The sequence below is a fragment of the Nicotiana tabacum genome, chromosome 22 (genome assembly GCF_000715075.1).
Source record: "Nicotiana tabacum cultivar K326 chromosome 22, ASM71507v2, whole genome shotgun sequence".
Lineage (NCBI taxonomy): Eukaryota > Viridiplantae > Streptophyta > Magnoliopsida > Solanales > Solanaceae > Nicotiana > Nicotiana tabacum.
This window is the reverse complement of record NC_134101.1, coordinates 102,318,029-102,343,990: the sequence shown is the minus strand read 5'-3', so window position 1 is coordinate 102,343,990 and position 25,962 is coordinate 102,318,029. Positions and strand designations below refer to the sequence as shown.

Here is a 25,962-nt window from a genome sequence, read left to right as displayed (position 1 = left end):
CTGAAATATCCCTGAACCCCTCCCTAGAAGCTTCTATTCCTGTTATCAAAATATTCCCCCAGTAAACTACGTAAAATACCCTCCCCGCCCCTAAAAATTACCTTGAACCCCAACTGAGACATGGGTCAAATTAACCCACGGTTGCATTTACCCCAAGAATCCAAACCAATTTGGATGGACTGCTCTTTACCAAATGGACCAAAGACAAACCAAAGCCCAGACGAACACTTATCTATTTGAAAAGAAAAATTTGCAAGCCATGATAACATGAAATGATTTCAAAGCAAATCTACTAACTTACTGATCAATTAAGGATGACTAGGCAAGGATTTAATTCAGTTGAAGTAACTTAATTTTAAAATAACTTGGATGGCTAAACAGAAAACAAGATCGGAGAGTTATCCATGCTATTAACACAATGGACTAAAGAAATCAGAAAACAAACTTTCACGAAGAAGAGAAGGACAATGACCGGAAGACCAATCTAAACTCGAGAGATTAGTCGAGTTTCAGCCAGACTAGTATAAGAAGATTAAGCTAAAGAAAAGGGGAAGAAAAAGAGAATAAGACAATCAAAACGGAAGAGAAGAAAAGAGCTTACCGATTTAGACTCGAAATCCATCGGAGACAAAAGCCCTAACAAAGCTAAGGTCGATCGTTTGAATCCGAACTTCAAAACTCGAAGAACGATTCCTTCTGACCATACATGTACCAAGATTGACGAAAAAGTGGTTTTGAACTTTTGGGGTTGACCTCAGATTCAAGATTCGCGGAGCTCCGGGCAGATTCGAAAGAGAGTAGTTGTGGATTTGGTATGAGGGGATACTGGGGGTTGTGGGGTGTTAGTTTGGGGTTGAACGAAGGCGGCACCGCCACCGGACGGTGGTGGAAAAGGGGGCGGCTCTATTAGGGTTAGGCTTGGGTTCTCTGATAGGGGTGTTGGAACGATGAAATGAAGGGGGGGTAGGGGCGTTAGAACATATATATATCAAGTAAGGGCTCAGTTCCAAGCCGTCTGATCATATGGGATCATCGGCTGAGATTGGACTCCAGAAAACGATGTCGTATGGTACTGGGGGGTTTGGACCGGGTGAGGCATGGATTTGGGCTGATTTGAATGGGTAATTTCGTTTGGGCTGGGAAACTTGGATTGACTTTGGCCCAGATTTAAACCTTATTATTTCTTTCTTTTTCTTTTCCAATTTCACACTTCTTCTTTTTTCTCTCTCTTCCAAAATTAAAATAAATCCTACATTAATTAATAATTATTTTAAACTAAATTAACCTACCCAATTAGATTAATCACTCATCATGATATTTACAATAATTAATTAAATCCTAAATTTAAAGAAAAATTACACAATTCATAATTAAAGAGTAAAAATGCAAAATGAATTATTTTTGTGATTTTCGTTTTTTATAAAACAAACTAATTTTCTAATTAATATAAAAATATAAAATTAAATCCTAAATGCAGATGCAACATATTTTTGTATTTTTCATGAATTAAATAAACGTGCACAGATAAATGCAAATAATTAACAGAAAATGCCACGAAATCCGACAAAATTGCAAACACTGAAAGAAATTACTTTGTTTTGAATTTGTTGGAGTAATTCATATAGGGCAAAAATCACGTGCTCACATACTAGATACTATTAGAACGCTTAGGTAACAATAATTAAGGGGAGGGTAATCTGGTAGTAAAGGATATGATGACATGTGCGCTAATGCTACGCGTAACACCTCTATCTGAGGAAAGTTTACCGAGTATTGCACAGAAGTGATCCTATAGGCTAATAAACCTAGGACCCCCTTTATTCCTGTGTTTTAAATGTAATATCTATTTGTCTAAATTACTTTATTTGCTTATAAGACTAATTCACTTAAATGAAGTTTCGCCAGGACCCACCGTTGTGGACCTCGAGGGGTAGCTAACACCTTCCCCTCAAGGTTATTTCGAGCCCTTACCCAATCTATGGTAATTCAAGCTAGTTTATGAGTTATTTGCTTTAGGTTCCATAACACACCTTAAATCCGTTAGATGGCAACTCTTCAAATCTCTCACCCAATCCCAAAAGAAAAGTAGTTGTCTCAAAGAATGTCAAAACCCGGACTCCGCGAGGAAAAAGGGGGCACGACAGCATGGCGACTCCGCTGGGGATATTTTAGGCTCTTACCATAACGAACTTGTTTTTGTGAATTAGTCTTAAGCATGCTTTATTACGTTAATACATGTGCACCCTTTCCCCTTCCCCCCTCATTTGGATTTATTGCCTATTTTAAGCATTCATGATTTACTTTATTACAGAAACTGACTTGTCTTCTTATTTTCTTTCTTAACATCTTTCAATTATTAAATACCGCATTTATTGTGGAAATACGTGACAACATGTTATTTATTATTGCATAAATCATGCTCAACATCATATACCACTCGTGCAATCAATCCTATAGCAACGCTTGATGAGTGTTTGCGCTCTTTCTATATATCACTCTTTAAATTCGGAAAGGCGTATTTGCGGTAAAATTAGTCGATCAGCGGTGCAGTCGACGGTTCCGTGCCTTTCCCCCTCGAGTTGTCCACTTGAAGGTACCAGTCTAGACCTCTCTAGAAAACTTAGTCTGATTAATTGTACATCCATCATGGTCAAACCTAGTTGGGTTAATATGTTGTCCGCATAATAACCTTTTAAGATAAGCCTCGTCCAAAAGTCCATCGGGTTTTCCATAATCCCAACGGACGTAACCACGATTGTATGCATTAATTTCGGAGAAATAAGTGCAAATATGCTAATCATTGTTGTATAAATAGTCAGATCTGGAGAGGTAAAGGGCCTAACCATATTTGTTTTGCAGAAAATGAGGCATGAGGTCCCCAGGTTCGACATGGTTCATAACATATCACCATTGTTGCTAGATTGGTGGGAGGATCTTCCGTCATGTGATAAGAATCATGTGAAAAGGGTCTTAGGAAATTTACCTTCTTTATTAAGCCTTCAGCCAAACAAAATGTTAATCGAAGCTGCCACAATGTTCTGGGACAAAGAAAGAGCAGTGTTCCGCTTTGGAAACATAGAAATGACCCCCTCTTGGAAGAAATAGGGGGATTCGCTGCGTTGCCTTGGGATAGTCCCGGTTTACTTGCACCGGCAAATCACACTACTAGGGGGTTTCTGAAGATGATGGGATTAAAGAAGAATGATGACCTAGAGTGCCTGAAAAATTCCTACATACCCTTCGACTTCCTCTATGAACGATATGGTCACAGCAGATCTTATCATATTTTTGATGACGAATTCTCCATCACTTCTTTAGGTTGGATTCACCTCAGGGTTTTTATGTTCATTGTCTGTTTCTTACGGGCAAAAGCTTACTTATTGTTGGACATGCGTGATCTAGGAAACATGATTGATGGGGTCAAGAGAGTCAAGCATGGAGAAGGCCCTTCAGGGACCAAATAAATTAGGGGATGATGTTCTTTATTGCTTTTAGTTAGATTAGATTTCGATGTAATAAGGCTTAATGCCATTAATGACTTTATTATTATTAATATTATTGTCGATTTAGTGAAAGATTGTTTTGGCTTATTTCCGCACTATTGAAATGAAGCAAACATTGGCATCAATTTTTTCCAAGTGTATGTGTCGCTTAGGCCGACCTCAAGCACAATGAGGTCCCCAAATTAGGATGCGAATTATTGCATGACCTTTGTGAAACATGTTTAAATATTGCAAACACTCTTTTATTTCACCTTACTGACTTGGTTACCTTTTACTTTTTCTTTCTTTTGATTATTTCCATTTCCAAAGGCCGGTTCGTGCATACTGGCATCATCAGCATACATACTAGATCCAGAGGTCCTCCACCTCCTCCTCCACCTAGAAACCTGAAAAGCAAAGGCAAAGGCAAAAGGAAAATGGATGATTTGAGTGGTATACGAAAAGATAATGCTACTGTGGCGGAAAATGTTGAAACTTCGGATGGTAGAAGCACCCCAGGGCAGAATGAGTTGGTCTTACATTTGGAGTAGAAAATCCTGGAACTACAGGGCGAGGTTGAGTAGGTCCGAAATCTGGCTAACCTTTACTCTCAATATTCTTGAAATCAACCAGCAAAACCCAACTACCTAGAACCAAACATTGCCACAAAACACACAAAACCAAAACCACCACCTATAGCTCTGAATCCTCCCGCACCACACCAGTATCATAATCCTGCACCTCCCCAAAACCTCAACCCACCACCAGTGCAAACCCCTTAACAACACTTCCATCACCCAGCTCAATACCTGCAAACCACTACTTACCACACTCCCCAAAATGCACCACAACCCACTCCAGATCCCCAAAACTCAACCAGAAACCACCCATACACCCAAGTTCTAAGAACTCATCAAAGCAATCCGATATATGTGGAAACCTTACCCCATACCCTGCAGCAAAACCTATACATACCTAAACCAACTGAGAAGGACCTACTCATTTGAAACATGGCAGAGGAACTCAAGAAGCTTACAGGGAGAGTCCAGAGTGTTGAAGGTGGGAAAGGCGTTGAAGGTCTGAATTACGAAAATTTCTATATTCAGCCAGATGTAGAACTGCTAGAGGGTTACAAACCTCCCAAGTTTGAAATGTTCGATAGCACTAGTGATGCGAAGGTGCATCTAAGAACATACTGCAACAAGCTTTTAGGAGTAGGTAAGAATGAACAAATCCGCATAAAACTGTTCATGCGAAGTCTTACAGGATACGTCTTGTCTTGGTATATCAGTCAAAACCCGGAGAAGTGGGCCAATTAGGTAAGTATGGCATCAAATTTCATGGACAAATTCAGGTTCAACAGAAAGAACGCCCCAGACATTTTCTATATCCAAAACCTCAAGAAGAAGCCAACAGAAACCTTCTGCGAGTATGCTACTCGTTAGAGATCAGAGGCTGAAAAGTTAAGGCCGACACTTGAAAAAGAACAAATGAACAAGTTCTATGTTAGATCTCAAGATCCGCAGTACTATGAAATATTGATGGTCATCAAGAATCAAAAGTTCTCAGACATCATCAAGTTGGGAGATAGGATAGAAGAAGGAATAGAGAGTGGGATGGTGACTAATTTCGAGCTGCTGCGAGCCACAAATAAAGCCTTACAATCAGGAGGTATCTCAAAGAAGAAAGAAGTGGGTGTTGTGATGGTAGCCTAGGGCCCTAAGTCTCCCCTCACATACCAAACACCTCTACCCACATATAAACCCTCACCCCCAAAATATCAATACCCTGCCACCACCTACCATATCTATAACACTTAACCTGCACATTACCATTCACCTCCACCCGCCACTAAAACTACCCAAAGCCGCGTCCAAATTTTGACTGTAGAACTCCTAGACAATGCACCTAATGGCTGAACCCATAGCTCAATTGTATGAGAGATTGAAAGCCATTGGTTATGTCACACATATTCTTGTTGTTGTTGTTGAGAATCCTTCCCAGTGGATCAACCCCAATAAAACGTGTGCCTATTATTCAGGCTTGAAGGGTCATACCATTGAAGAATGTCGCACGTTGAAAGACAAGATTCAGGCACTGATCGACACTAAGATTATACAAGCAAAGGAAGTCGCACCAAATGTGCGCAATAATCCTCTCCCAAATCATAGAGGTGAGGGGTAAATGTAATAGAAACTGATGAGGAATGGGATTAGGAAGGATCCATCAAACTAATTTGAGAGGGAGATGCTCCTAAAACATTTCCGGTCACCCTCATGCCAGTTGTGGTACAAACCCAGGCAGCATTTGAAGTCAAGGTAGCTACACCCTTCACCGTAATGGTAGCTCCTACACCATCTTACAAATTTGATGTCATCCCATGGGATTATGTTGCGAAAGTGAGAATGAAGGGAAAAGCCAAGATGGAAAAAATAGGTGCCGCGCAAGGTATGACTAGAACTGGCAGAGTTTACACACCTGAGAATCTGGGAGGAACGATCAAAGAAGCTATACCTAAGTCGCTTGTTGTTAAGACTGGCACTGATGATCTTTGGAGGAAGATACAAGCAAGATAATACTCTGTTGGTGATGACCTAAACAAAACCCCCGCTCAGATATCCATCTTATCACTGTTGCAAAACTCAGACGCACACAAGAATACCTTGATGAAGGTGTTAAGTGAAGCTTATGTACCCGCCGGTATCACTAGTGGAGAGATGGCTAACATGGTCAGACAAGTACTGGAGAATCACAAAATTACTTTCCACGAAGATGAGTTACTGCCAGAAGGATTGAGTCATAACAAGGCATTGCATATCACCATGCAATTTGAGGACAAGTTCATCACCAAGGTCCTGATAGATGGAAGTTCGAGCCTGAACATATGCCCACTGACCACTCTGAAAAGATAAGGTAAAGGCCTGCATGAGATATGGATGGGAAGCATGAGTATGAATGAATTTGACGAATCTCAGAGAGACACTATTGGGGAAATAAACCTTGATCTACAGATTGGTCCGACTTGGTTTGATGTTGAGTTCCAAGTGCTAGATATATCTGCTATTTACAACCTATTGTTGGGACGACCATGGATACATGCATTTGGGGTAGTGGCTTCTACTCTACACCAGGATGTGAAGTTTTAATGGAATCATCAGGAGGTTATCATTCATGGAGATGGAAGCAACCCTATCTACACCAACTAGACCGTTCCAGTCATCAAAAACAGGAGGAAGTTGGGTGGAGAAACATATCACCGCATTGAGCGGGTGAAAGCAATTGAAAAGAATCGATAGTGGATCAAGAAGATAGAAAGCATATTGATGTGGACGAGATATGAACCAGGTAAGGGTCTCGGCAAAAAGCTTCAGGGGATCACTAAACTCATACAACCACAGTATTATGGGACGACCTTCGGAGTCGGGTACGAATATACCATACAAGAACATCATGATTGGATAGCGCCATAGCGCGCCCATTATTATCTGCTTCAACAACCCATACCACCTCTACACCAAACATTCTGTTAGACTGATATAATGTGGGGATCTGAGGAAGATTAGATTTTGGCCAGTATGAGGAAGCTGTTTCTGGACGAAGAAGACATGGACTGTAGTGCGATTATTGAGGAGGAGGAGGAGGAACACCTTACCATTCAGACAGTGGGAGAAGGAGCTATTCTCCTTCATCGTCGCCCATGCCCTGACAATCTCAAAGTCTATTTCTCATATTCCCTTCTATCTCCACTAGTACTTGCTCCAAGTATTCTAGTCTTTCTGTTGACAGTGGAAATCTCTTTCCATTCCCTTATCACTTCCATATTTACTTTATGTTGCTCCAAATACATAGCTTCGAATTCAAAAACCCTTTTGCGTAGCCTCTTGTATTTCACCTGCGCCTAATCTACTTTGTCTATGGTCCTATATTTCAAACTGATTCCCAGTTTGATGTCCCCAGCTATATCATCTTCTAACCATGATAGATAGTAGTACATATGGTCAGCGTGATACTTGTCTGGCTCAATGGTTTCTGCTTCCATGATGATATTTTGGTTCCACATGTATTGAGCTTCGAACTTGAATGGGATGAAATCACCCTTGAAATCTGCTTTATATTGAACCATGTTGGAAACCCGATGTATGACGTGTTTTCTTCCAGCTTACCTCATTACCCTTATATAAGCGTAAGGGTAGATGCCTCGCAGCCCGATCAGTACCAAGTGAGTAGTCCCTTTGATCTGATGATGAACTCAATACTAGGAAACCATTCAAACATCCAATGCACTTGCTCGTCTGTCAAATTCCTGAAGAAACACACCTAACCTACAACATTTCCAGGCTTTGCAAACCTGTCTGGAATGAACGTCATTTTATTTGGGTGATGGTTGGCTATGTAGTCATTCAGTGGCCTTCGCAGAAGCTCTTGACGATACTTTCCCCTCTAAAAGTGTTTCAGTAGCCAAACTTGTAGCAATATATTACAACCATCAAAGTGTCCGAACCTCTATTTGCACTGATCCATTGCATGATACATCTCATCTAAGATCATTGGATGATAGTATAAGCTTATCCTTCGATTCCATCCATTAAGATCCTGGCGACCAAGCTTAAGCGAGTATGACTCCTTCCTCCTTGCATCGGAAAGATCAACAACCCCAAGAACCAGACAATAAAAATATAATCCCGGCGGTGCACCCATCCTAAAGAGGTAATGGATAGTTCGTCATGATGAAGGCGATATGATTTGCTATGCCCATAACACTCGTAGAGAAACTTAAAAGGGATGTATGATTTCTTTAGACAGAGTAGTTCATCATTCTTCTTATAACCCAACATTTTCAAAAAACCGTGGGGAGTGCCATTTTCTGGCACCAGTAGTCCCGGTCCCATGGAAACTTGGCGAATCCCACTATTTCTTCCAGGAAAGTAGTCATTTCAATATTGCCAAATTGGAAAACAACTCTTTTCGCGTCCTAGAACATGGTAGCAGCCTCAATTAGTTCCCTATTTGGTCGAATGTTCAGTAAAGATGGCAGGTCATCAAGTACTCTCCTCACATGATTTTTATCACAAGGTGCAAGGTCTTTCCACCAATAAATTAGCAAAGGCGGGATATTCTGGACCATACCCGAACCTGAGGATTCTGTGCTTCATTTTCTGCAAATAAACAATGGGTAGCCCTTTCCCCCTCTAGATTCGACTACTTACACAATAATGATTAACATGTTGGCACATTTTCTCAAAGTAATGCACGTAATATGATAGTGTCCATTGGGAATGTGGAAATCCCATCGGACTTTGGACAAGGTTTTATCTAAGCGAGGTTTTACGTCAATAATGTCTCAATCCGTACTAGGTTTAGCATGATGCATTTTGAATTGGAGTGTGGTTTCTAGCAGGGTCTAGACTGGTACTCTCAAGCGGGAAACTTGAGAGGAAAAGGTACGGGACAGTCGACTGCACCGCTGATCGACTAGTGTACCGCAAATAAGTCTTTCTGATTTAAAAGGGTGATTTCAAGAAAGCACGAACACTTATCAAGCGCCTCTATGTATATAATAGGTATGCGTGGAGTATGGTGTGGAGCATGCTTTATGGAAAAATAATAACACATTGCCAAATATTTGTGTTACATCTCGCGTTTTCGTACGTAAAATTTCGTCTTTAAGTTAATCGGCGTAGACTCGGGGATGAGATCATCTTGATGTTAACGTACTTACGCTATTTATAACAAGCGATGAATAAGTGTTATGACGGATAAAAGGGTACACGGATTAAAGAAAACGAGATTCGTTGAAAGTGATCAATTTGGAATAAAATACGGGTCGAGCGATAATACCCGATAATTATGAACTACTACCATGCAAGGTACCATATGACCAAGGTAGTATAATATATAAAGTATATATGAAGTATTTTAAAAATAAATAGAATTTTAAGTAATTTGTGGTAATTTTTAAATTATGCGGGTAATAGATTAATTACCGGGTAACAAAATATTACCCAGTTAACTGATAAGTGGATAAAAATTTATAAAATATACCCATCTAAAATGTGGCAAAAAGCCACCATGACAAAAATGACTCATTAGTCATCATGCCATGTGGCAATGTAAGGGCTTATAATGCCATGTGGCCAAAGCCACCAAGACATAAAGTAACCTAAGTCTTACTAATTGAATGGTTATCCTAATTCATTTTGAAAGGGGCAGTAAACGTTAGGCATTTTCAAATCAGCAAAACAAACATTTGCATTCTGTCGTTGAAGCCAAGAACGCAAGAACAGAATTCATTTCATTTCGTCCAAAAAAAATCTTTAGCCAAAATTTTGAAATTCCTTGAACATTGGTTTGGCTTCTTTAGCAGAATTTCATCCATATTTCGCAAAAGCAGATTCGTTCGAATAATTTCAGGAACAGGTATGTTAAGGCACTCCCTTTTTTCTTTTGGCATGATCCAAATTATACTGAAGGAACGAGCAAATACACAGTTTCTATAAATTACTCTATTCATAGAAATAGTAGGGGTGTCTATATTCTTGATTCCCCATGAGAATTATTACTATCCTCTTTTCATGGGTCTCAGAATAATACGCAGTTGGAAAAGTTTATCCGGAAGAAATATCGAGATTATTATGTATTTTTTATGCATTTCACTCATTTATACATGTGTATTGACCCATGACCAGATGACGTTATGTACGCGTATATATGTAAATATATGTATATGGGAAAAGGTTACGGTGTTATATATGCACCACCACCTAATCAGCTGGTATATGATGATGATGTTGCCCACAATGGCTGAAATATGATTCAAACGGCGTTATATACGCGTATATATGTATTTATATGTATATGGGATATGGGAAGAGGTTATGGCGTTATATACGCACCACCACCTGATCAGCTGGTATATGTTGATGATGTTGCTCATAGTGGCCGAGACGATATAATGAGATGCCCTCAGTGGCCTGATGATATTATGTACACCCATATCTATGCATGGCACGACATTTATACGCATGTGCATGATATTATAAAAGTTTCAAAATTTACAGAGTTATTCAGGTTTAAAGGTATTTCTGTATTCCATGTTTCATCTATGTCTTTTACGTACTTATTTTCATGCCTTACATACTCAGTACATTTTTCGTACTGACGCCCTATTTCACGGGGCCTGCGTTTCATGCCCGCAGGTGCAGGTAGGCAAGCTGACGGTCCCCCTTCTTAGGATTCTTGATCAGCGAGAGTTGGTGTGCTCCACTTGATTTGGAGCTACTTTTTGTTTTGGTACGATACATATATATATATATATATATATATATATATATATATATAATATATATATATATATATATATATACGGTCCCTTTTCTTAGGATTCTTGATCAGCGAGAGTTGGTGTGCTCCACTTGATTCGGAGCTACTTTTTGTTTTGGTACGATACATATATATATATATATGTGTGTGTGTGTGTGTGTGTGTGTATGGGTATGATGTGGCTCAGTCCCATCTTTGTATAGTTATGTTTCTATTAGAGGTCTGTAGATAGTATGTCTAGTTGGGTTGTATGTGGCCTTGTCGGCTTTCAGTTTTGGATGTATAATTATCTATAGCAGCCTTGCCGGCTCGCCCACTGTATTCTTCCTGTATACGTACATATGCCTTGATGGCAGGTTTCTTTCACGTATGTTATTTTCGTAATGTAGCAGATGTTATACAGGTTCATATCTTAGAGGCATGCTTAGGGGTGTTTGACAGATAGGACTCAGGCACCCGTCGCGGCCCATCGGTTTGGGTCGTGACAAATATGGTATCAGAGCAGTTCTATCCTAGGGTTGTCTACAGACCATGTCTAGTAGAGTCTTGTTTACGAGTGTGTCGTGCACCACACTTATAAACAGGAGGCCACAGGACATATGGATGTTATCGTCTCTTTTTATCTTAGATTGTGCAATACAAAAAATTCATGTTCCTAATGATACGTTATATTTTTAGCAATGCCTCCAAAGAGTACGACCGCCCCGAAGGGAAAGTCTGTGGTTGGTGGGACTACTAGTCGAGCGCCACGAGTTACCAGGGCTTGGGAAGAATCTCATGGTGAGGTTCCATCTCTGAATTCACATACCCCGCCTTTTCCAGAAGAGCTATGAAGGGCACCAACTCCAGCGCCCGCCCCAGTACATTCAGCACCTTAGTCGGATGCGCTGGGTTAGGAGATGAGAAATGATGTTCAGTTATTGACCCGATTAGTAGCCGCACGAGCTCGGTGTCAGAAAGTAGGTATTGGTCATGCAGATAGGTCCGTGAGTGCGAGAGTTTGTGACTTTATTAATTTAGACCCTCCGGTATTCACTGGAGCAGACACGAATGAGGACCCTCAAGTATTTATTGATAGAGTGCAGAGGACGTTATGGGTAATGAAGGCCACTACGACTGAGTCAGTTGAGCTAGCTTCCTATAGACTCCGAAATGTTGTAGTTAATTGGTACGAGTATTGGGAATTGTCAAGAGGTGAGAATGCCCCTCCAGCGGTATGGCAAGAGTTTATAGAAGCTTTTCTTCGTCATTATCTACCACCAGAGCTTAGGCAAGCTAGAGTTGATAGGTTCTTGACCCTTCGACAAGGTAACATGAGTGTTTGGGAGTACAGTCTTCAGTTTGATTCGTTGGCTAGGTATGCTCCCACCTATTGTATCTAAGATGGAGGATCGGGTTCACCGATTTGTGATGGGATTAGAGCCTCACTTTCTTATCGATTGTATGTCAGTTTCACTTCAGCCAGACATGGATATTCCTCGTATTCAGGCATACGCTCAGGGTGTAGAGGAGCGTAAATAGAAACAGGGGGCTGATCGTGAGCATGATAGGGCCTAGAATAAGAGAGTGAGGTCTTCGGGTCCTTCTAGTGAGTTTCGAGGTGGTCAGAGGCAGTAGTATTCGAGATATCCATCCCAGCCCTCGGCTAGCACACCCCCTCAGTTGGCGGTAAGAGATTTGATCGTTCTACATATTCAGGGCCTGGTCAGAATTTTAGGGCATCAGGTTCTCAGTATATGGGTGAGTCAAATCATATGAGACCACCCTTGCCACCATGTACTTAATGTGGTAAGAAGCATACTGTGCAGTGCTGTATGAGATTAGGTGTTTGATATACTTCTGGTTATCCGGGCAACATTATGAGGGATTGTCCATGAAAGGTGATGCGAGTATAGCTCAACCAGCGGGATCTGTAGCTGGATTGTCATCATCAGTACGCCCCCTAGTCAAGGTCCCCAAGCACCAATGAGTCGTGGTAGAGGCAGAGGCAGAGCATCTAGATCGAGCAGCCCTCATAATCGCATTTATGCATTGGCAGGACGACAGGACCAAGAGTCATCGCCTGATGTTGTTACAGGTATATTAATAGTCTCCTCATATGATATATATGTACTGATTGATCCAGGTTCCACCTTATCATACATTACTCCGTTGGTTGCTAGTAAGTTTGAAATAAAACCTGAATTGGTTAAACCTTTTGAGGTGTCTACACCTGTTGGGGACTCGGTGATAGCTAAACAGGTATATAGGGTTGTATAATAATAGTTCCTGGTCGACCTACCGTAGCAGACTTAATCGAGTTAGATATGATAGAATTTGATGTTATAATAGGTATGGGTTGGTTGGCTTCTTGTTAAGCCAACATTGATTGTAGATCAAAGATAGTCCGATTTTAATTTCCAAGGGAGCCTGTTTTGGACTGGAAAGGTAACACGGCATCGTCGAGAGGTAGATCTATTTCCTATCTCAAGGCAAGGAAGATGATCAGAAAGGGCTGTATTTATCAGTTAGTTCGGGATCAGGATGTGGAAGTAGAGTCACTAACCATTCAGTCCATCCCTGTGGTAAATGAGTTTCCAGATATCTTCCTTAATGAACTTTCGGGTCTCCCGCCAGAGCAAGAAATTGAGTTTTCTATTGACCTATTACCAGATACTCACCCAATATCTATTCCTCCCTACAGAATAGCCCCCGTAGAGCTGAAAGAGTTGAAAGAACAACTAAAGGACTTGCTTGAAAAAGGTTTCATCAGACCTAGTACGTCACCGTGGGGAGCACCTGTGTTGTTTGTAAGGAAGAAAGATGGTTCCTTACGAATGTGTATTGATTATAGGCAACTGAATAAGGTGACGATCAAGAATAAGTACCCTCTCCTGAGGATTGACGTTTATTTGATCAGTTGCAAGGTGCCAAGTGCTTTTCAAAGATAGACTTGAGGTCTAGCTACCATCAGGTAAGGGTCAAGGATGAAGATATTCCGAAGACAACATTCAGGACTAGATATGGGCACTTTGAGTTTCGGATTATGTCGTTCAGTCTGACCAATGCCCTAGCAGTATTCATGGATTTGATGAACCGTGTGTTCAGGCCTTTCTTAGATCTGTTTTAATTGTATTTATTGACGATATATTGGTATATTCTCGTTCAGAGGATGAGCATGTTGTTCATCTATGTATTGTTCCCAGAGTTCTACAAAAAAGGAAGTTGTATGCAAAATTTTCTAAGTGTGAATTCTGGTTGAACTCTATAACTTTCCTTGGGCATATCATTTCGGGTGAAGGCATCCGGGTTGATACACAAAAGATTGAGGCAGTAAAGACTTGTCCTAGGCCCACAACACCAACGGAGGTTCGTAGCTTTATTGGGTTGGTAGGTTATTACAGGAAATTTGTGGAAGGATTTTCTTCCCTTTCAGCACCTTTAACAAAGTTGACTCAGAAGGGAGCAAAGTTTCAATGGACTGATGCTTGTGAATGGAGTTTCCAGGCATTAAAGGACAGGTTAACTTCAGCACCGGTTCTAATGCTCCTAGAAGGGACCGATGGCTGTGTTATCTATTGCGACGCTTCAGGAATTGTATTGGGTTATGTGCTAATGCAAAACGGTAAGGTTGTGGCTTATGCTTCTAGACAACTAAGAAAGAACGAGAAGAACTACTCGACCCACAATTTAAAGTTAGCTGCGGTGATTCATGCACTAAAGATGTGGAGGAACTACTTGTATGGCATTCATGTTGATATCTATACGGATCATAAGAGCCTTCAGTACCTCTTCAAGCAAAAGGAATTGAATCTTCGTCAAAGGAGATGGTTGGAGCTACTTAAAGACTATGACGTTGATATTTTATACCATACGAAGAAGGCGAACATAGTTGCCGATGCTCTCAGCCGTAGATCTATGGGTATCCTGTCGTATTTGCAGCCAGAAAAGAGGGGAATAGCCCATGAGGTTCATCAGCTAGCAAGTCTTGGAGTTCGGTTACTGGACTCATGTGACAATGGAATTACTCTTCAGGATACGGAAACATCCTCTTTAGTAACTGAAGTAAAGGAACGCTAGTACAAGGATCTCATGTTAGTTCATTATAGGGATACAACCTTTCAGAAGGAGAAGATGCCGTTTGAAATTACAGAAGATAGGGTCCTCAGATATCGAGGACAATTATGTGTAACTAATGTTGTAGGGTTGTGTCGGCAGGTTATGGGAGAAACTCACTATTCTCGTTATTCTATCCATCCAGGAGCAACAAAGATGTATCATGACATCAAGGAAGCATATTGGTGGGACGTAATGAAAAAGGATATAGCAGAATTTATTGCTCAGTGTCCTAACTGTCAGCAGGTTAAGATTGAGCATCAAAAACCCGGTGGATTATTGCAGGCTATGGAGATTCCGACTTGGAAATGGGAAATAATTAATATGGACTTTATTGTAGGCTTACCTCGTACCCAGCATAAGTTTGATTCGATATGGTTGATTGTTGATAGGCTCACAAAGTCAGCCCATTTTCTGCCCATTAGAAATACATATTCCTCAGAAGATTATGCGAGGCTTTATATCAAGGAGATAGTACAAATGCATGGTGTCCCTGTATCTATTATCTCGGATAGAGGATCTCAATTTACAGCTAACTTCTGGAGGTCCTTCCAAAAGGGATTGGGGACTCAAGTAAGTCTTAGTACAACATTTTATCCCCAAACAGACGGACAGGCTAAGCATACTATTCAAACATTGGAGGATATGTTGCGAGCTTGTGTTATAGACTTCAAAGGTAGCTGGGATGATCATCTGCCGCTTATTGAGTTCGCTTATAATAATAGCTATCATTCCAGCATTGAGATGGCTCCATACGAAGCTCTTTACGGACAAAAGTATAGGTCGCCTATAGGGTAGTTCGACGTTGGAGAATCTGGATTACACGGGCCATACCTGGTTCAGCAAGCCATAGAAAAAGTAAAGTTGATTTGGGATCGACTATTGACAGCTCAGAGTCATCAAAAATCATATTCTGACGTGCAACGACGAGATTTAGAGTTCAGGGTTGATGACTGGGTATTCTTAAAGGTGTCTCCTATGAAGGGTGTGATGAGGTTTGGCAAGAAAGGCAAACTTAGCCCACGGTATATTGGGCCTTAGAGGATCATTCAGATAGTGGGCTGAGTAGCTTATGAATTAGAATTGCCCTCGGAATTGGAGTCTGACCATCTAGTTTTTCACGTATCTATGTCTTGAACGTGCATTGGCGATCCTACCCGAGTGGTGTCCACGAATGATGTACAGATTACAGAGAACTTATCATACGAGGAAATTCCGATTGATATCCTAGACCGACAAATCCACAAGCTGCGGAATTAGGAGGAAGCCTCTGTGAAAGTGCTTTGGAGAAACAACAATGTGGAAGAGATGACTTCGGAGGCCGAGGAAAACATGAAGTCTAGATATCCCTAATTATTTCCTCCTCCAGAGAAGGGTCCGACTGAGACATCATAATTATAAGGTACGTGTTTAAATTCTTGTGTTGATTATTGTCATTAGTTATGTGAGGACATTGTCGTTATTAATAATTGTTATCCGGTGTAGCATTGTATTATTAAGCTTCTACAAGGAGAGTTGGTAGTAGTGTTGTTACAAAGGCGACCCTGCCAAAGTTATATAGATTACGGGGAGTTGAACATTCGAGGACGAATGTTTCTAAGGGGGGTAGGATGTTGCATATCACGTTTTTGTACGGAAAATTTCGTCTTCAATTTAACTGACGTAGACTCGGTGATGAGATCATATTGACGTTAACATACTTACGCTATTTATAATAAGCGATAAATAAGTGTTATGAAGGATAAAATGGGTACAAGGATTAAAGATAATGAGTTTCGTTGAAAGTGGTCAATTTGGAATAAAATACGGGTCGAGCGATAATACCCGATAATTATGAACTAGTACCATGCAAGGTACCATACGATCACAGTAGTATAATATATAAAGTATATATGAAGTATTTTAAAAATAAATAGAATTTTAAGTAATTTGTGGTAATTTTTAAATTATGCGGGTAATAGATTAATTATCGGGTAACGAAACATTACCCAGTTAACCAATAAATGGATAAATATTTATAAAATATAACCATCTAAAATGTGGCAAAAAGCCACCATGACAAAAATGACTCATTAGTCATCATGCCATGTGGCAATGTAAGGGCTTATAATGCCATGTGGCCAAAGCCACCAAGACATAAAGTAACGTAAGTCTTACTAATTGAATGGTTATCTTAATTCATTTTGAAAGGAGTAGTAAACGTTAGGCATTTTCAAATCAGCAAAACAAACATTTTGCATTCTGCCGTTGAAGCCAAGAACGCAAGAACAAAATTTATTTCATTTCGTCCAAAAAAAAATCCTTAGCCAAAATTTTGAAATTCCCTGAACATCGATTTGGCTTCTTTAGCTGAATTTCATCCATATTTCGCAGAAGCAGATTCGTTCGAATAATTCTAGGAACGGGTATGTTAAGTCTCTCCCTTCTTTCTTTTGGCATGGTCCAAATTATACTGAAGGAACGAGCAAATACACAGTTTCTATAAATTACTCTATTCATAGAAATTGTAGGGGTGTCTATATTCTTGATTCCCCATGAGAATTATTATTATCTTCTATTCATGAGTCTCAGAATAGTATGCAGTCGGAAAAGTTTATCCGGAATAAATATCGAGATTATTATGTATTTTTTGTGCATTTCACTCATTTATACATGTGCATTAACTCATGACCAGATGACATTATATACGCGTATATATGTAAATATATGTATATGGGATATGGGATATGGGAAAAGGTAACGGCGTTATATACGCACCACCACCTGATCAACTGGTATATGATGATGATGTTGTCACAGTGGCTGAAATATGATTCAAACGGCATTATATACGCGTATATATGTATGTATATGTATATGGGATATTGGAAGAGGTTATGGCGTTATATACGCACCACTATCTGATCAGCTGGTATATGTTGATGATGTTGCCCACACTGACCGAGACAATATGATGGGATGCCCTTAGTGGCTGGATGATATTATGTACACCCATATCTATTTCTCATCTTCCCTTCTATCTCCATTAGTCCTTGATCCAAGCATTCTAAACTCTCTGTCGACTTAGTGGAAATCTCTTTCCATTCCCTTATCACTTCCATGTTTACTTTATGTTGCTTCGGATTCAAAAACCCTTTTGCGTAGCCTCTTGTACTTCACATGCGCCTCATCTACTTCGTCTATGGTCCTATCTTTCAGACTGATTCCTAGTTTGACGTCCCCAGAAATATCATCTTTTAACCATGATAGATAGTAGTACATAATGGAGTTCCAGCATAAGTACACTAGAATTCCAACGTAATATATTGGAGTTCCAGTCCAGCATAATATACTGGAGTTTGGAGCACCGGTGCTCCAGTCTCCAGTATATTATACTGGAGCCAGCAAAGTATATCGGTCCAGCATAATATGCTGAAGTTCATACACAGGTGCACCGAAATCCAGTATATTATGCTGGACCGGTCTCTGTTAAAGCAAAATAGTGGCTATTTTTTATGGGATTTTTACCTATCTATACCATATATCAAACCTTATTACCAAAAATGTTCATAATTTGTTATTTACCCGTGTAGTCCACACTTTTACTACAAATTATATACCAATCCAAAAATAGATAGATTTTGCCATAAAAACCGCGCTAAAATGAAGGCACCAGATCTGCGTGTGATTCTGTCAACATTAAATTCGAATTGCTGCGTAATTCTCTCCTTCCTCAACGGAAAGAGATCTCTCTTCTCTCACTCAACTACAATTCTCAAAAAACGCAAGCTACTGAAGCTCCAGTAATCAAACGGAAAGGAGATTTCTGTTCTTCATCTTCATCTGTTCTTCCATATATTTTCCACCATTGATAGCCATTAAAAAGCTTGAAAGCTTTGAATTCAAATTTGGGTTTTCAAAAATCATTATTTGTTTGGATTGGGTGTTGTTGTAAATAATTCGGAATATGTTTAGGAGTTTATATCTCAATTTTGAGGGGTTTTGGTGAAGATTAGACTTGGTTTTGACTGAATTTTAGATTGAAACTCGAAGAAGAAGAAGAAGAAGACGTATTTCCAGAAATTGTAGATAAATTGTAGTTAAATTGTAGAATTGTAGATAAATTGTAGATGAATTGTAGATTGGGAAGACTAAAACTTCTACAAATCTTCTACAATTATGTCGAAAATGCCAATTATACTACAATTGAAATGAGAATTTGGATATTAAAATTCAATGTATCTATTTTGTAGATATCTTGTAGATAAATTGTAGATTATTTGTATTCTGATTGTAGATGCATTATTTTCTGTTTTCACAAATCCAAAACGACTAAAGCTTCTACAAAATCTTAATGCTTAATATACTTAATTTATTCTTAAATATACTTAATGCTTGCATATTGCACCAAATTCTAATGCTTGCATACTGAACCATATTCTCACATAAAGCCAGTTTTGCTTTCCTTCAGGCTTGAAAAGGACATCCGTTTTAACTATTTTTGGACGCGATATGCAAAATTGATCTCTGTAAGTCACAGTTATATATAATTTAAGCATAGGATCCTAAAGATAACTCTGGATATTAATTCATTACTAAGAATATGCATTTGAGATCCCTAAGCATAGGAGCATCGTGAGTTTTGTGTGTGTTGTGAACAGTTGAGATGAAAGGAAAGAGAAAATGGGAAGATACAGTCCTATAATTATGTCTAATATAAATGAACCCTTAATTATATCCCTAATTTGAATTATGGTATAGAAATGGTAATTTGGTATGCTTAAATGTAATAAACACAAACCTTAAACATTGAGGGTAATAAGGTTTGATATATGGTATAGATAGGTAAAAATAACATTTTTTATTGACTTGGTAAACGCTGACTATTTTTGAATGATCAGTCCCAAAACTGGCTATATCGTGCTATTTTTACTAATAAAACTGGATATCTGCCAAATAATTCATTAAGCAGCCCAAGTCATAAGAGGCCCAGCTAAAAGTGGGACCCTCTGTTCCTCAATTCCTTTCCCTTTATCTTATCTGCCCAAAGAATCCATGGTGTGTAACTAACTATTCATCCATTTCCTCACTTCCTCTACAGTAGCCAAAATGGCTTCTTTGACACAACAATTCGGAGGGTTGAAATGCCCACCAATTTCAACAGCAAGGGTTGAATCCAAGAAGCTTAAGGTGAATCCCATTAATCATCAGAATAAGAAGGCTAACAAAGCAAGAATAGTAGCACAAGCTGCAGCAGTGGTCACAAATGCACAAACAAGAGAAAGACAAAAGCTTAAGGAGATGTTCGAGGATGCCTATGAGCGATGCCGTACTGCACCTCTGGAAGGTGTTGCCTTTACTGTTGAAGATTTTCACTCTGCCCTTGAAAAATATGATTTTGACTCTGAAGTTGGTACCAAGGTTAGCTCCCAACTTCTTCATTTTTGTGTTTAAAAATGGATTCTTGGACTAATTAGGATAAATATTAGTTTATGATAGTAAATTGGGTCACATTTTGACAACATTTCAATGTAATTAAATTGGTACCAAGGTTGGTTCATTGCACGCTATATCTGTAGTCATATCAAATTCTTGATTCTGTTTTTTGGATGAAAAATGGAGTCTTGGACTAATTGGGAAAGCAATGAAATAGTTGAGTGCTGTTTATTTTTTAATTGTAAAATGGGTTACATTTTGAAATGCTAATTTGGGTTAACAGGGGAATTATTTTAACCTGATAAGTATATGATTTCATAATAGCTTGAAATGGATGGTTTGGGATTAATTGATGTTAGTATACAATTTCATGAAACTTTCATATTAATCTGTTATTATTTATGACTCGACCTTTGAGCCTAGCTTGATTTAGTCAAAGAAAAGCTTATAGCTGGAGTTCACCAAATGAAGCAGCAAATGGATTTCATTTTTTGCACATCTTCTTTCCAGGTCAAAGGAACAGTTTTCTCTGTGGATGCAAATGGAGCTCTAGTTGACATCACTGCTAAATCATCTGCATACTTGCCTTTACGAGAGGCTTCACTTCACACCATCAAGCACGTAGAGGAAGCCGGAATATTTCCTGGTTTGCGTGAGGAGTTTGTGGTGGTTGGCGAAAATGAAGCTGATGATAGTTTGGTTTTGAGCTTGCGTTCGATTCAATATGACCTTGCATGGGAACGATGTAGGCAGCTACAAGCTGAAGATGTTGTTGTCAAAGGCAAGGTATGCATTTGTCCTGAATCATCAATGCTTTAGTAGCACATTCAATCCTGTAGCAATGGTCAAGTTTAGTTCTTTGGATGATTTTGCAGGTCGTTGGTGCAAATAAAGGTGGAGTGGTGGCTCTGGTGGAGGGGCTTCGTGGTTTTGTTCCGTTCTCGCAGATATCAACGGTTAGTTGACTATTCACCACATGAATTATAACCTATTTTGTGAAGCTGTGACTGTGAGAGGGGGGGGGGGAGGGAGAGAGAGAGAGAGAGAGAACTACTTGGTCATTTTATTGAAACTCAATAAAAAGTGGCTCCTTATACAGGACTTGTTACCCTATTCTAATAGGATAAGTCACCTAATTTACAAGGATCTTATTAAAACGAATTAATCTCCTAACTAAATGTCCAAAACTGCAATATTCTACGATTCTTACAGTGAATCTGGACTTGACAGATATTTCAGATTGACCTATCCAGCCATTTTTTGTTTATTTTTACTGACTGATGCCTCTTTTAATAGTCTGTTGCAGTTTCTGTCCTTTATTTAAGATTTGCATGTGGTGATAGCCTGATTCACTCTATTGTGCCGCAAAGATCCAACTTCTCACAAAGAGCACATTTATCAGCCCAAAAGTGAGACCAGCTTTTATTTGGCAGATAGATTGATACTTCTTTTCTGCTATTAAATGGCAAGCTAAAGAAATGTAAAGTGGGATTTACCCACCATTAAGTTGTTTGAGCTGGCTGAAAAAAGCGGTATTATGAGGCCTAGGGGTACCCACATCCACATGTTGAGAATAAAAAGAAAGGTTGCAATTATGGGATATTGTGTCTACTATCTGTTTGTTTAAACAATCATTAGCGCAATTTACTTCTTGCAAGGCCTACTTTTGCAATTTTTATCATAATTTTACAGATATTCTAAAGTTGCATGTAAGATTTGATACTCGACTAGAAAACTTATTTAGTTAATTGTACCAGATTAGTATCTATGCCGATATTCAATTTCTCCTACAAAGAGAACCAAGAAAATTTCCAAATGGCCGGTGATTTTACTATATGGGGGACAATTTTGCGATTTGTTAGTTAAAAGACGATAGAATATAACTGAATAGCTATAAGTCTAGTTTTGCATCCATTATTGCCTCAGTGTTTTTCACCTATGAAATTATCTTATTAATTCGAAATCAAACCATGGGGTACAATTTGGTGATTAGGAGCTTTGTCTTTCCTTGTTACAAAAATAATTTTTTGGTAACAGTAGTGTCTTGGCCTGCTTGTACGTGCCTCAATTATTCCACAGAGTTACATGCTAACTTCCACGGGAACAGATAAAGGGTACTCTACCAACCAAGCCTTAGGCATATATGAAAAAATCACCTTGTATTTTTAGTCTTTGCTGGGATTTGAACCTTGTTCTCCAATGGTTTTTACCCACTTCATTGACCACTAGGCCACACCCTTAGGTGCGTTTCCAAAAAATAAATCTGCTATGATTACTTGAAACTCGCCTTATCAAATTAAATAAATAATTCTCTTTCAATATTTCAGAAATCAACTGCAGAGGAACTTTTGGAAAAGGAGCTTCCTCTGAAGTTTGTTGAGGTTGATGAAGAGCAATCCAGACTTGTGCTCAGCAATCGTAAGGCCATGGCTGATAGTCAGGCACAATTGGGAATAGGCTCAGTCGTTCTTGGAACAGTTCAGAGCTTGAAACCATATGGTGCTTTCATTGACATTGGTGGGATCAATGGCCTTCTTCATGTGAGTCAGATCAGTCATGATCGTGTCTCTGATATTGCAACAGTCCTCCAGCCTGGTGACACTCTCAAGGTGTGTGTAGAAATCTCAAGCTCGGAAAAGTTTTTCTATGACTGGAGAAATCTCTAATCATCTGCTCAATGTTGTTGTAGGTCATGATATTGAGCCATGATCGTGAGAGAGGTCGAGTGAGCCTTTCAACAAAGAAGCTAGAGCCTACACCTGGTGACATGATTCGCAATCCAAAGCTTGTCTTTGAGAAAGTAAGTATTTCCAAATGTTATTTATTTGTCTGCACTTCTAGTGAATCATCATTTCATGTTTGTGCATTTCTCCTACATTTGGCTTGGGCTTAGCTTTCATGATGTTGAAATAGTTTCTTTTTTCTACTATGGTTATGCAACTGGATATAGTTCATCATTTCTGTGTCTCTCGTCTCCTTTTCTGTTTCCATTAATCATTCTGAATGGAATTAATTAATTCTTTGAAAGTGCCAATACTTAAATCTGTATCTTTCCACTTGATCCATATGATTAAGTTACATTTTTGTCAAAATTCCATATTCTGGTTCTGAAAATGCTTTAGAAATGCAGGGTTAATAATCTCTTAGTGTGGCTTCTTGCTCCACTTGGATAATATTCGTTCTTGTTAAAAGCTTGTTTTAGCTTCTTCTTTTTTTTATTACTCCAAATTTGCTGAGCTTAACCTTAATAAATGGCATGGTCTTTCCAAAAAGAAATTTGCTCCAATATTCCAAAAAGTAAAGCATGAGAGTTGGAAATTATGATATACTCCTGGAGAACATATAACGATCAATCTTTAAGCTGTGAATTAAAGCTTGGAGTTTTGTTTTCACAGGCTGAGGAGATGGCCCAAACATTCAGGCAGAGAATTGCCCAAGCTGAAGCCATGGCCCGTGCAGATATGCTGAGATTCCAGCCTGAGGTATTTTTATTATGTCTTACTAATATGACAATTGTTTCATTTTACAGGCATTGTAAAATATTATTATTTGAAAAGCTTTTTCTCCAATTGATCTTATATGAAGCATGCCAACATTATTTACATAAACTTATTGAGTTATGTGGAAATAGAACTCTGCCAATTAAATTCTCGCTGAGGAAGTAGAAAGAATAGGAAACAGGGAAAAAAGTGCTTTTTTGGGTGTGTTGTACTCGTCGGGTGGAATAAAAGGGGTGACATTTTTGCTAGAGGATAGAAGAGAGAGGAGATGGGATTAGAATTTGGATGAGAGGTGTAGAGTAACAAGAGAGAAGGAAATGGGGATAATAGAACAAAGAAAAGAAGGAAAAATGGATCCAGGTGGGAGGAGCCTTGAATAACAAAGGATATAGGAAAAAATTTAAGCTGTTGGTTATGAGGATACTCAAGTCCGGTTCTTGCTTAATCGTCTCCCTTTAATATCTTGGTATACAGTATGCTCATGCCCGCCAATCTTCTTTGCTCAGCTAACCAAGTATTATGGTTTAATATACAAATTGCTCAACTTTCTTATGAATTTCAGTACTATCACATCTATCCTATCTTATTTGATACCATCTGATCGGGCACAAACTTCAAAATATTAAAGTAATACATCGTTGGAAAATCTGTTTAATAGTCAACATATCAAATCAAAGTTCTAAATTTGAAGTGAATTTGAATTCTTGAAACTTATGAAATTTGTATAAAATAATAATGATGTCAAATGCTATAGAACGTCTAGAAACACAAAGTGTCATATAAATTAATTGGTCTTCTGTTGCTTCAATTGAAAGCTGAACTTATCGTCATATTCTTTACCTTGAAATAATTACATGTGACTGAGAGTATTGACTTGTGTAAGTCTCCTTTTCTTTTTTGGTAACTTCTCAGAGTGGATTGACCCTGAACTCTGACGGGATTTTAGGCCCGCTGACCTCTGAACTACCTGAAGATGGACTGGATTTGAGTGAGATTCCGCCAGCTGAAGATTTATGAATTCTAAATGGAGAACCCGCTTCTTTTTGACCTTTTTGTTGCAGAAATTGTATAAATGCTGTTTGTAGGTTTAGGAACCATTCACGATAAACGTATTCCTCCCGCAATCATTCTACTGTATTAATACCATGAGATTCTAAACAATTTGGCTTGCACTTCTTGCTAAGAATGAAGCATTGTTAAATAGCAGTAACTGTTAAAGTACATGAACTTTTGTTACTGTTGTAAGAATGATGTCCCGATATGATGAATCGTCTTAATACTGTAAACCTAAATAGAGTGAAATGTATGCCGAGGAATAGACTTCACGTGATCTGAGATTTATTACAATTGATACCTACTTTATGTGTCACTAAATAGAATATTGTGACTGCAATTTTTTCAAAATTTTAATAAATATTTTGAATTAACTATTATGACTTGAAGGACATTTTCATGTAGCTTATAAGCATGTAAACTTTCTTTCAAAAAACTTACAGGATTATATCCGCCTTCATAACGGAAATTAAGTAGTTTGATTTTACATACTGAATTCTCATCTCAATACACAATGATTGTCTTCTTATGTCATGGTATGTAGAGAAGTCCCAATGTCAAGAGTTGGTTTAGAATCTTATAATTGTTGAGACATTAAACTGGACCAAGATACTGCTCACGGGAAACAAAATTTGAAGATCGGTCAACGACTTTGGCTTGACAAGTTTGGGGGACAAGATGGGCTGACTGGGCAGAATTAAAGGTCAGCGGTACAAGAGGGGAAATCATCATATTATGGGATAATTGTCGGTGAAATTGCATAGACATTCAGTAATGATCTTACTTAATATCTTAGCTTGCTGGAAGGAGTACATGAGAAATTTCAATGGAGATTTACAAGACTATGCCCCACACACTAATCAGAAAAGGGAAGAGCGTTGGCATGAGCTAGCAGCAATGGAATGATCATTAATACATTGGGAGAGACTTGAATATTTGCAGGTATGAGAGTGAGCGCTTAACTGTGTGAGGAGGTCTAAAGCAATGAAAAGCTTCTCAGACAAAACATGAACTGAGTTGATCTTCCTTTATAGGGCTTAAATGGAACGACAGTTTCATGGTTGTGAACCAGCTTCTTCTTCCTAAGGTTATCTCAG

At 38.9% G+C, this 25,962-nt stretch overlaps 1 protein-coding gene across 1 annotated transcript; it reads left to right on the top strand.

The window, feature by feature from the left end:
• The first annotated feature begins 19,842 nt into the window (after positions 1-19,842).
• On the top strand, positions 19,843-25,057 carry LOC107800017 (small ribosomal subunit protein bS1c). Its single transcript, XM_016623159.2, has 7 exons — positions 19,843-20,297; positions 20,823-21,098; positions 21,188-21,268; positions 22,640-22,921; positions 23,002-23,112; positions 23,708-23,794; positions 24,725-25,057. The coding sequence occupies exons 1-7, from the start codon at positions 19,986-19,988 to the stop codon at positions 24,827-24,829; spliced, it is 1,254 nt and encodes a 417-aa protein (XP_016478645.1). The 5' UTR covers positions 19,843-19,985; the 3' UTR covers positions 24,830-25,057.
• The last annotated feature ends 905 nt before the right edge of the window (positions 25,058-25,962 follow it).

Coding starts and splice junctions, on each gene's coding strand:
- LOC107800017 (XM_016623159.2), top strand. CDS start 19,986: ATGGCTTCTTTGACACAACAATTCGGAGGGTTGAAATGCCCACCAATT. Junction 21,269..22,639: donor CGTTCTCGCAGATATCAACG/GTTAGTTGACTA, acceptor TCAATATTTCAG/AAATCAACTGCAGAGGAACT. Junction 23,795..24,724: donor TGCTGAGATTCCAGCCTGAG/GTATTTTTATTA, acceptor GTAACTTCTCAG/AGTGGATTGACCCTGAACTC.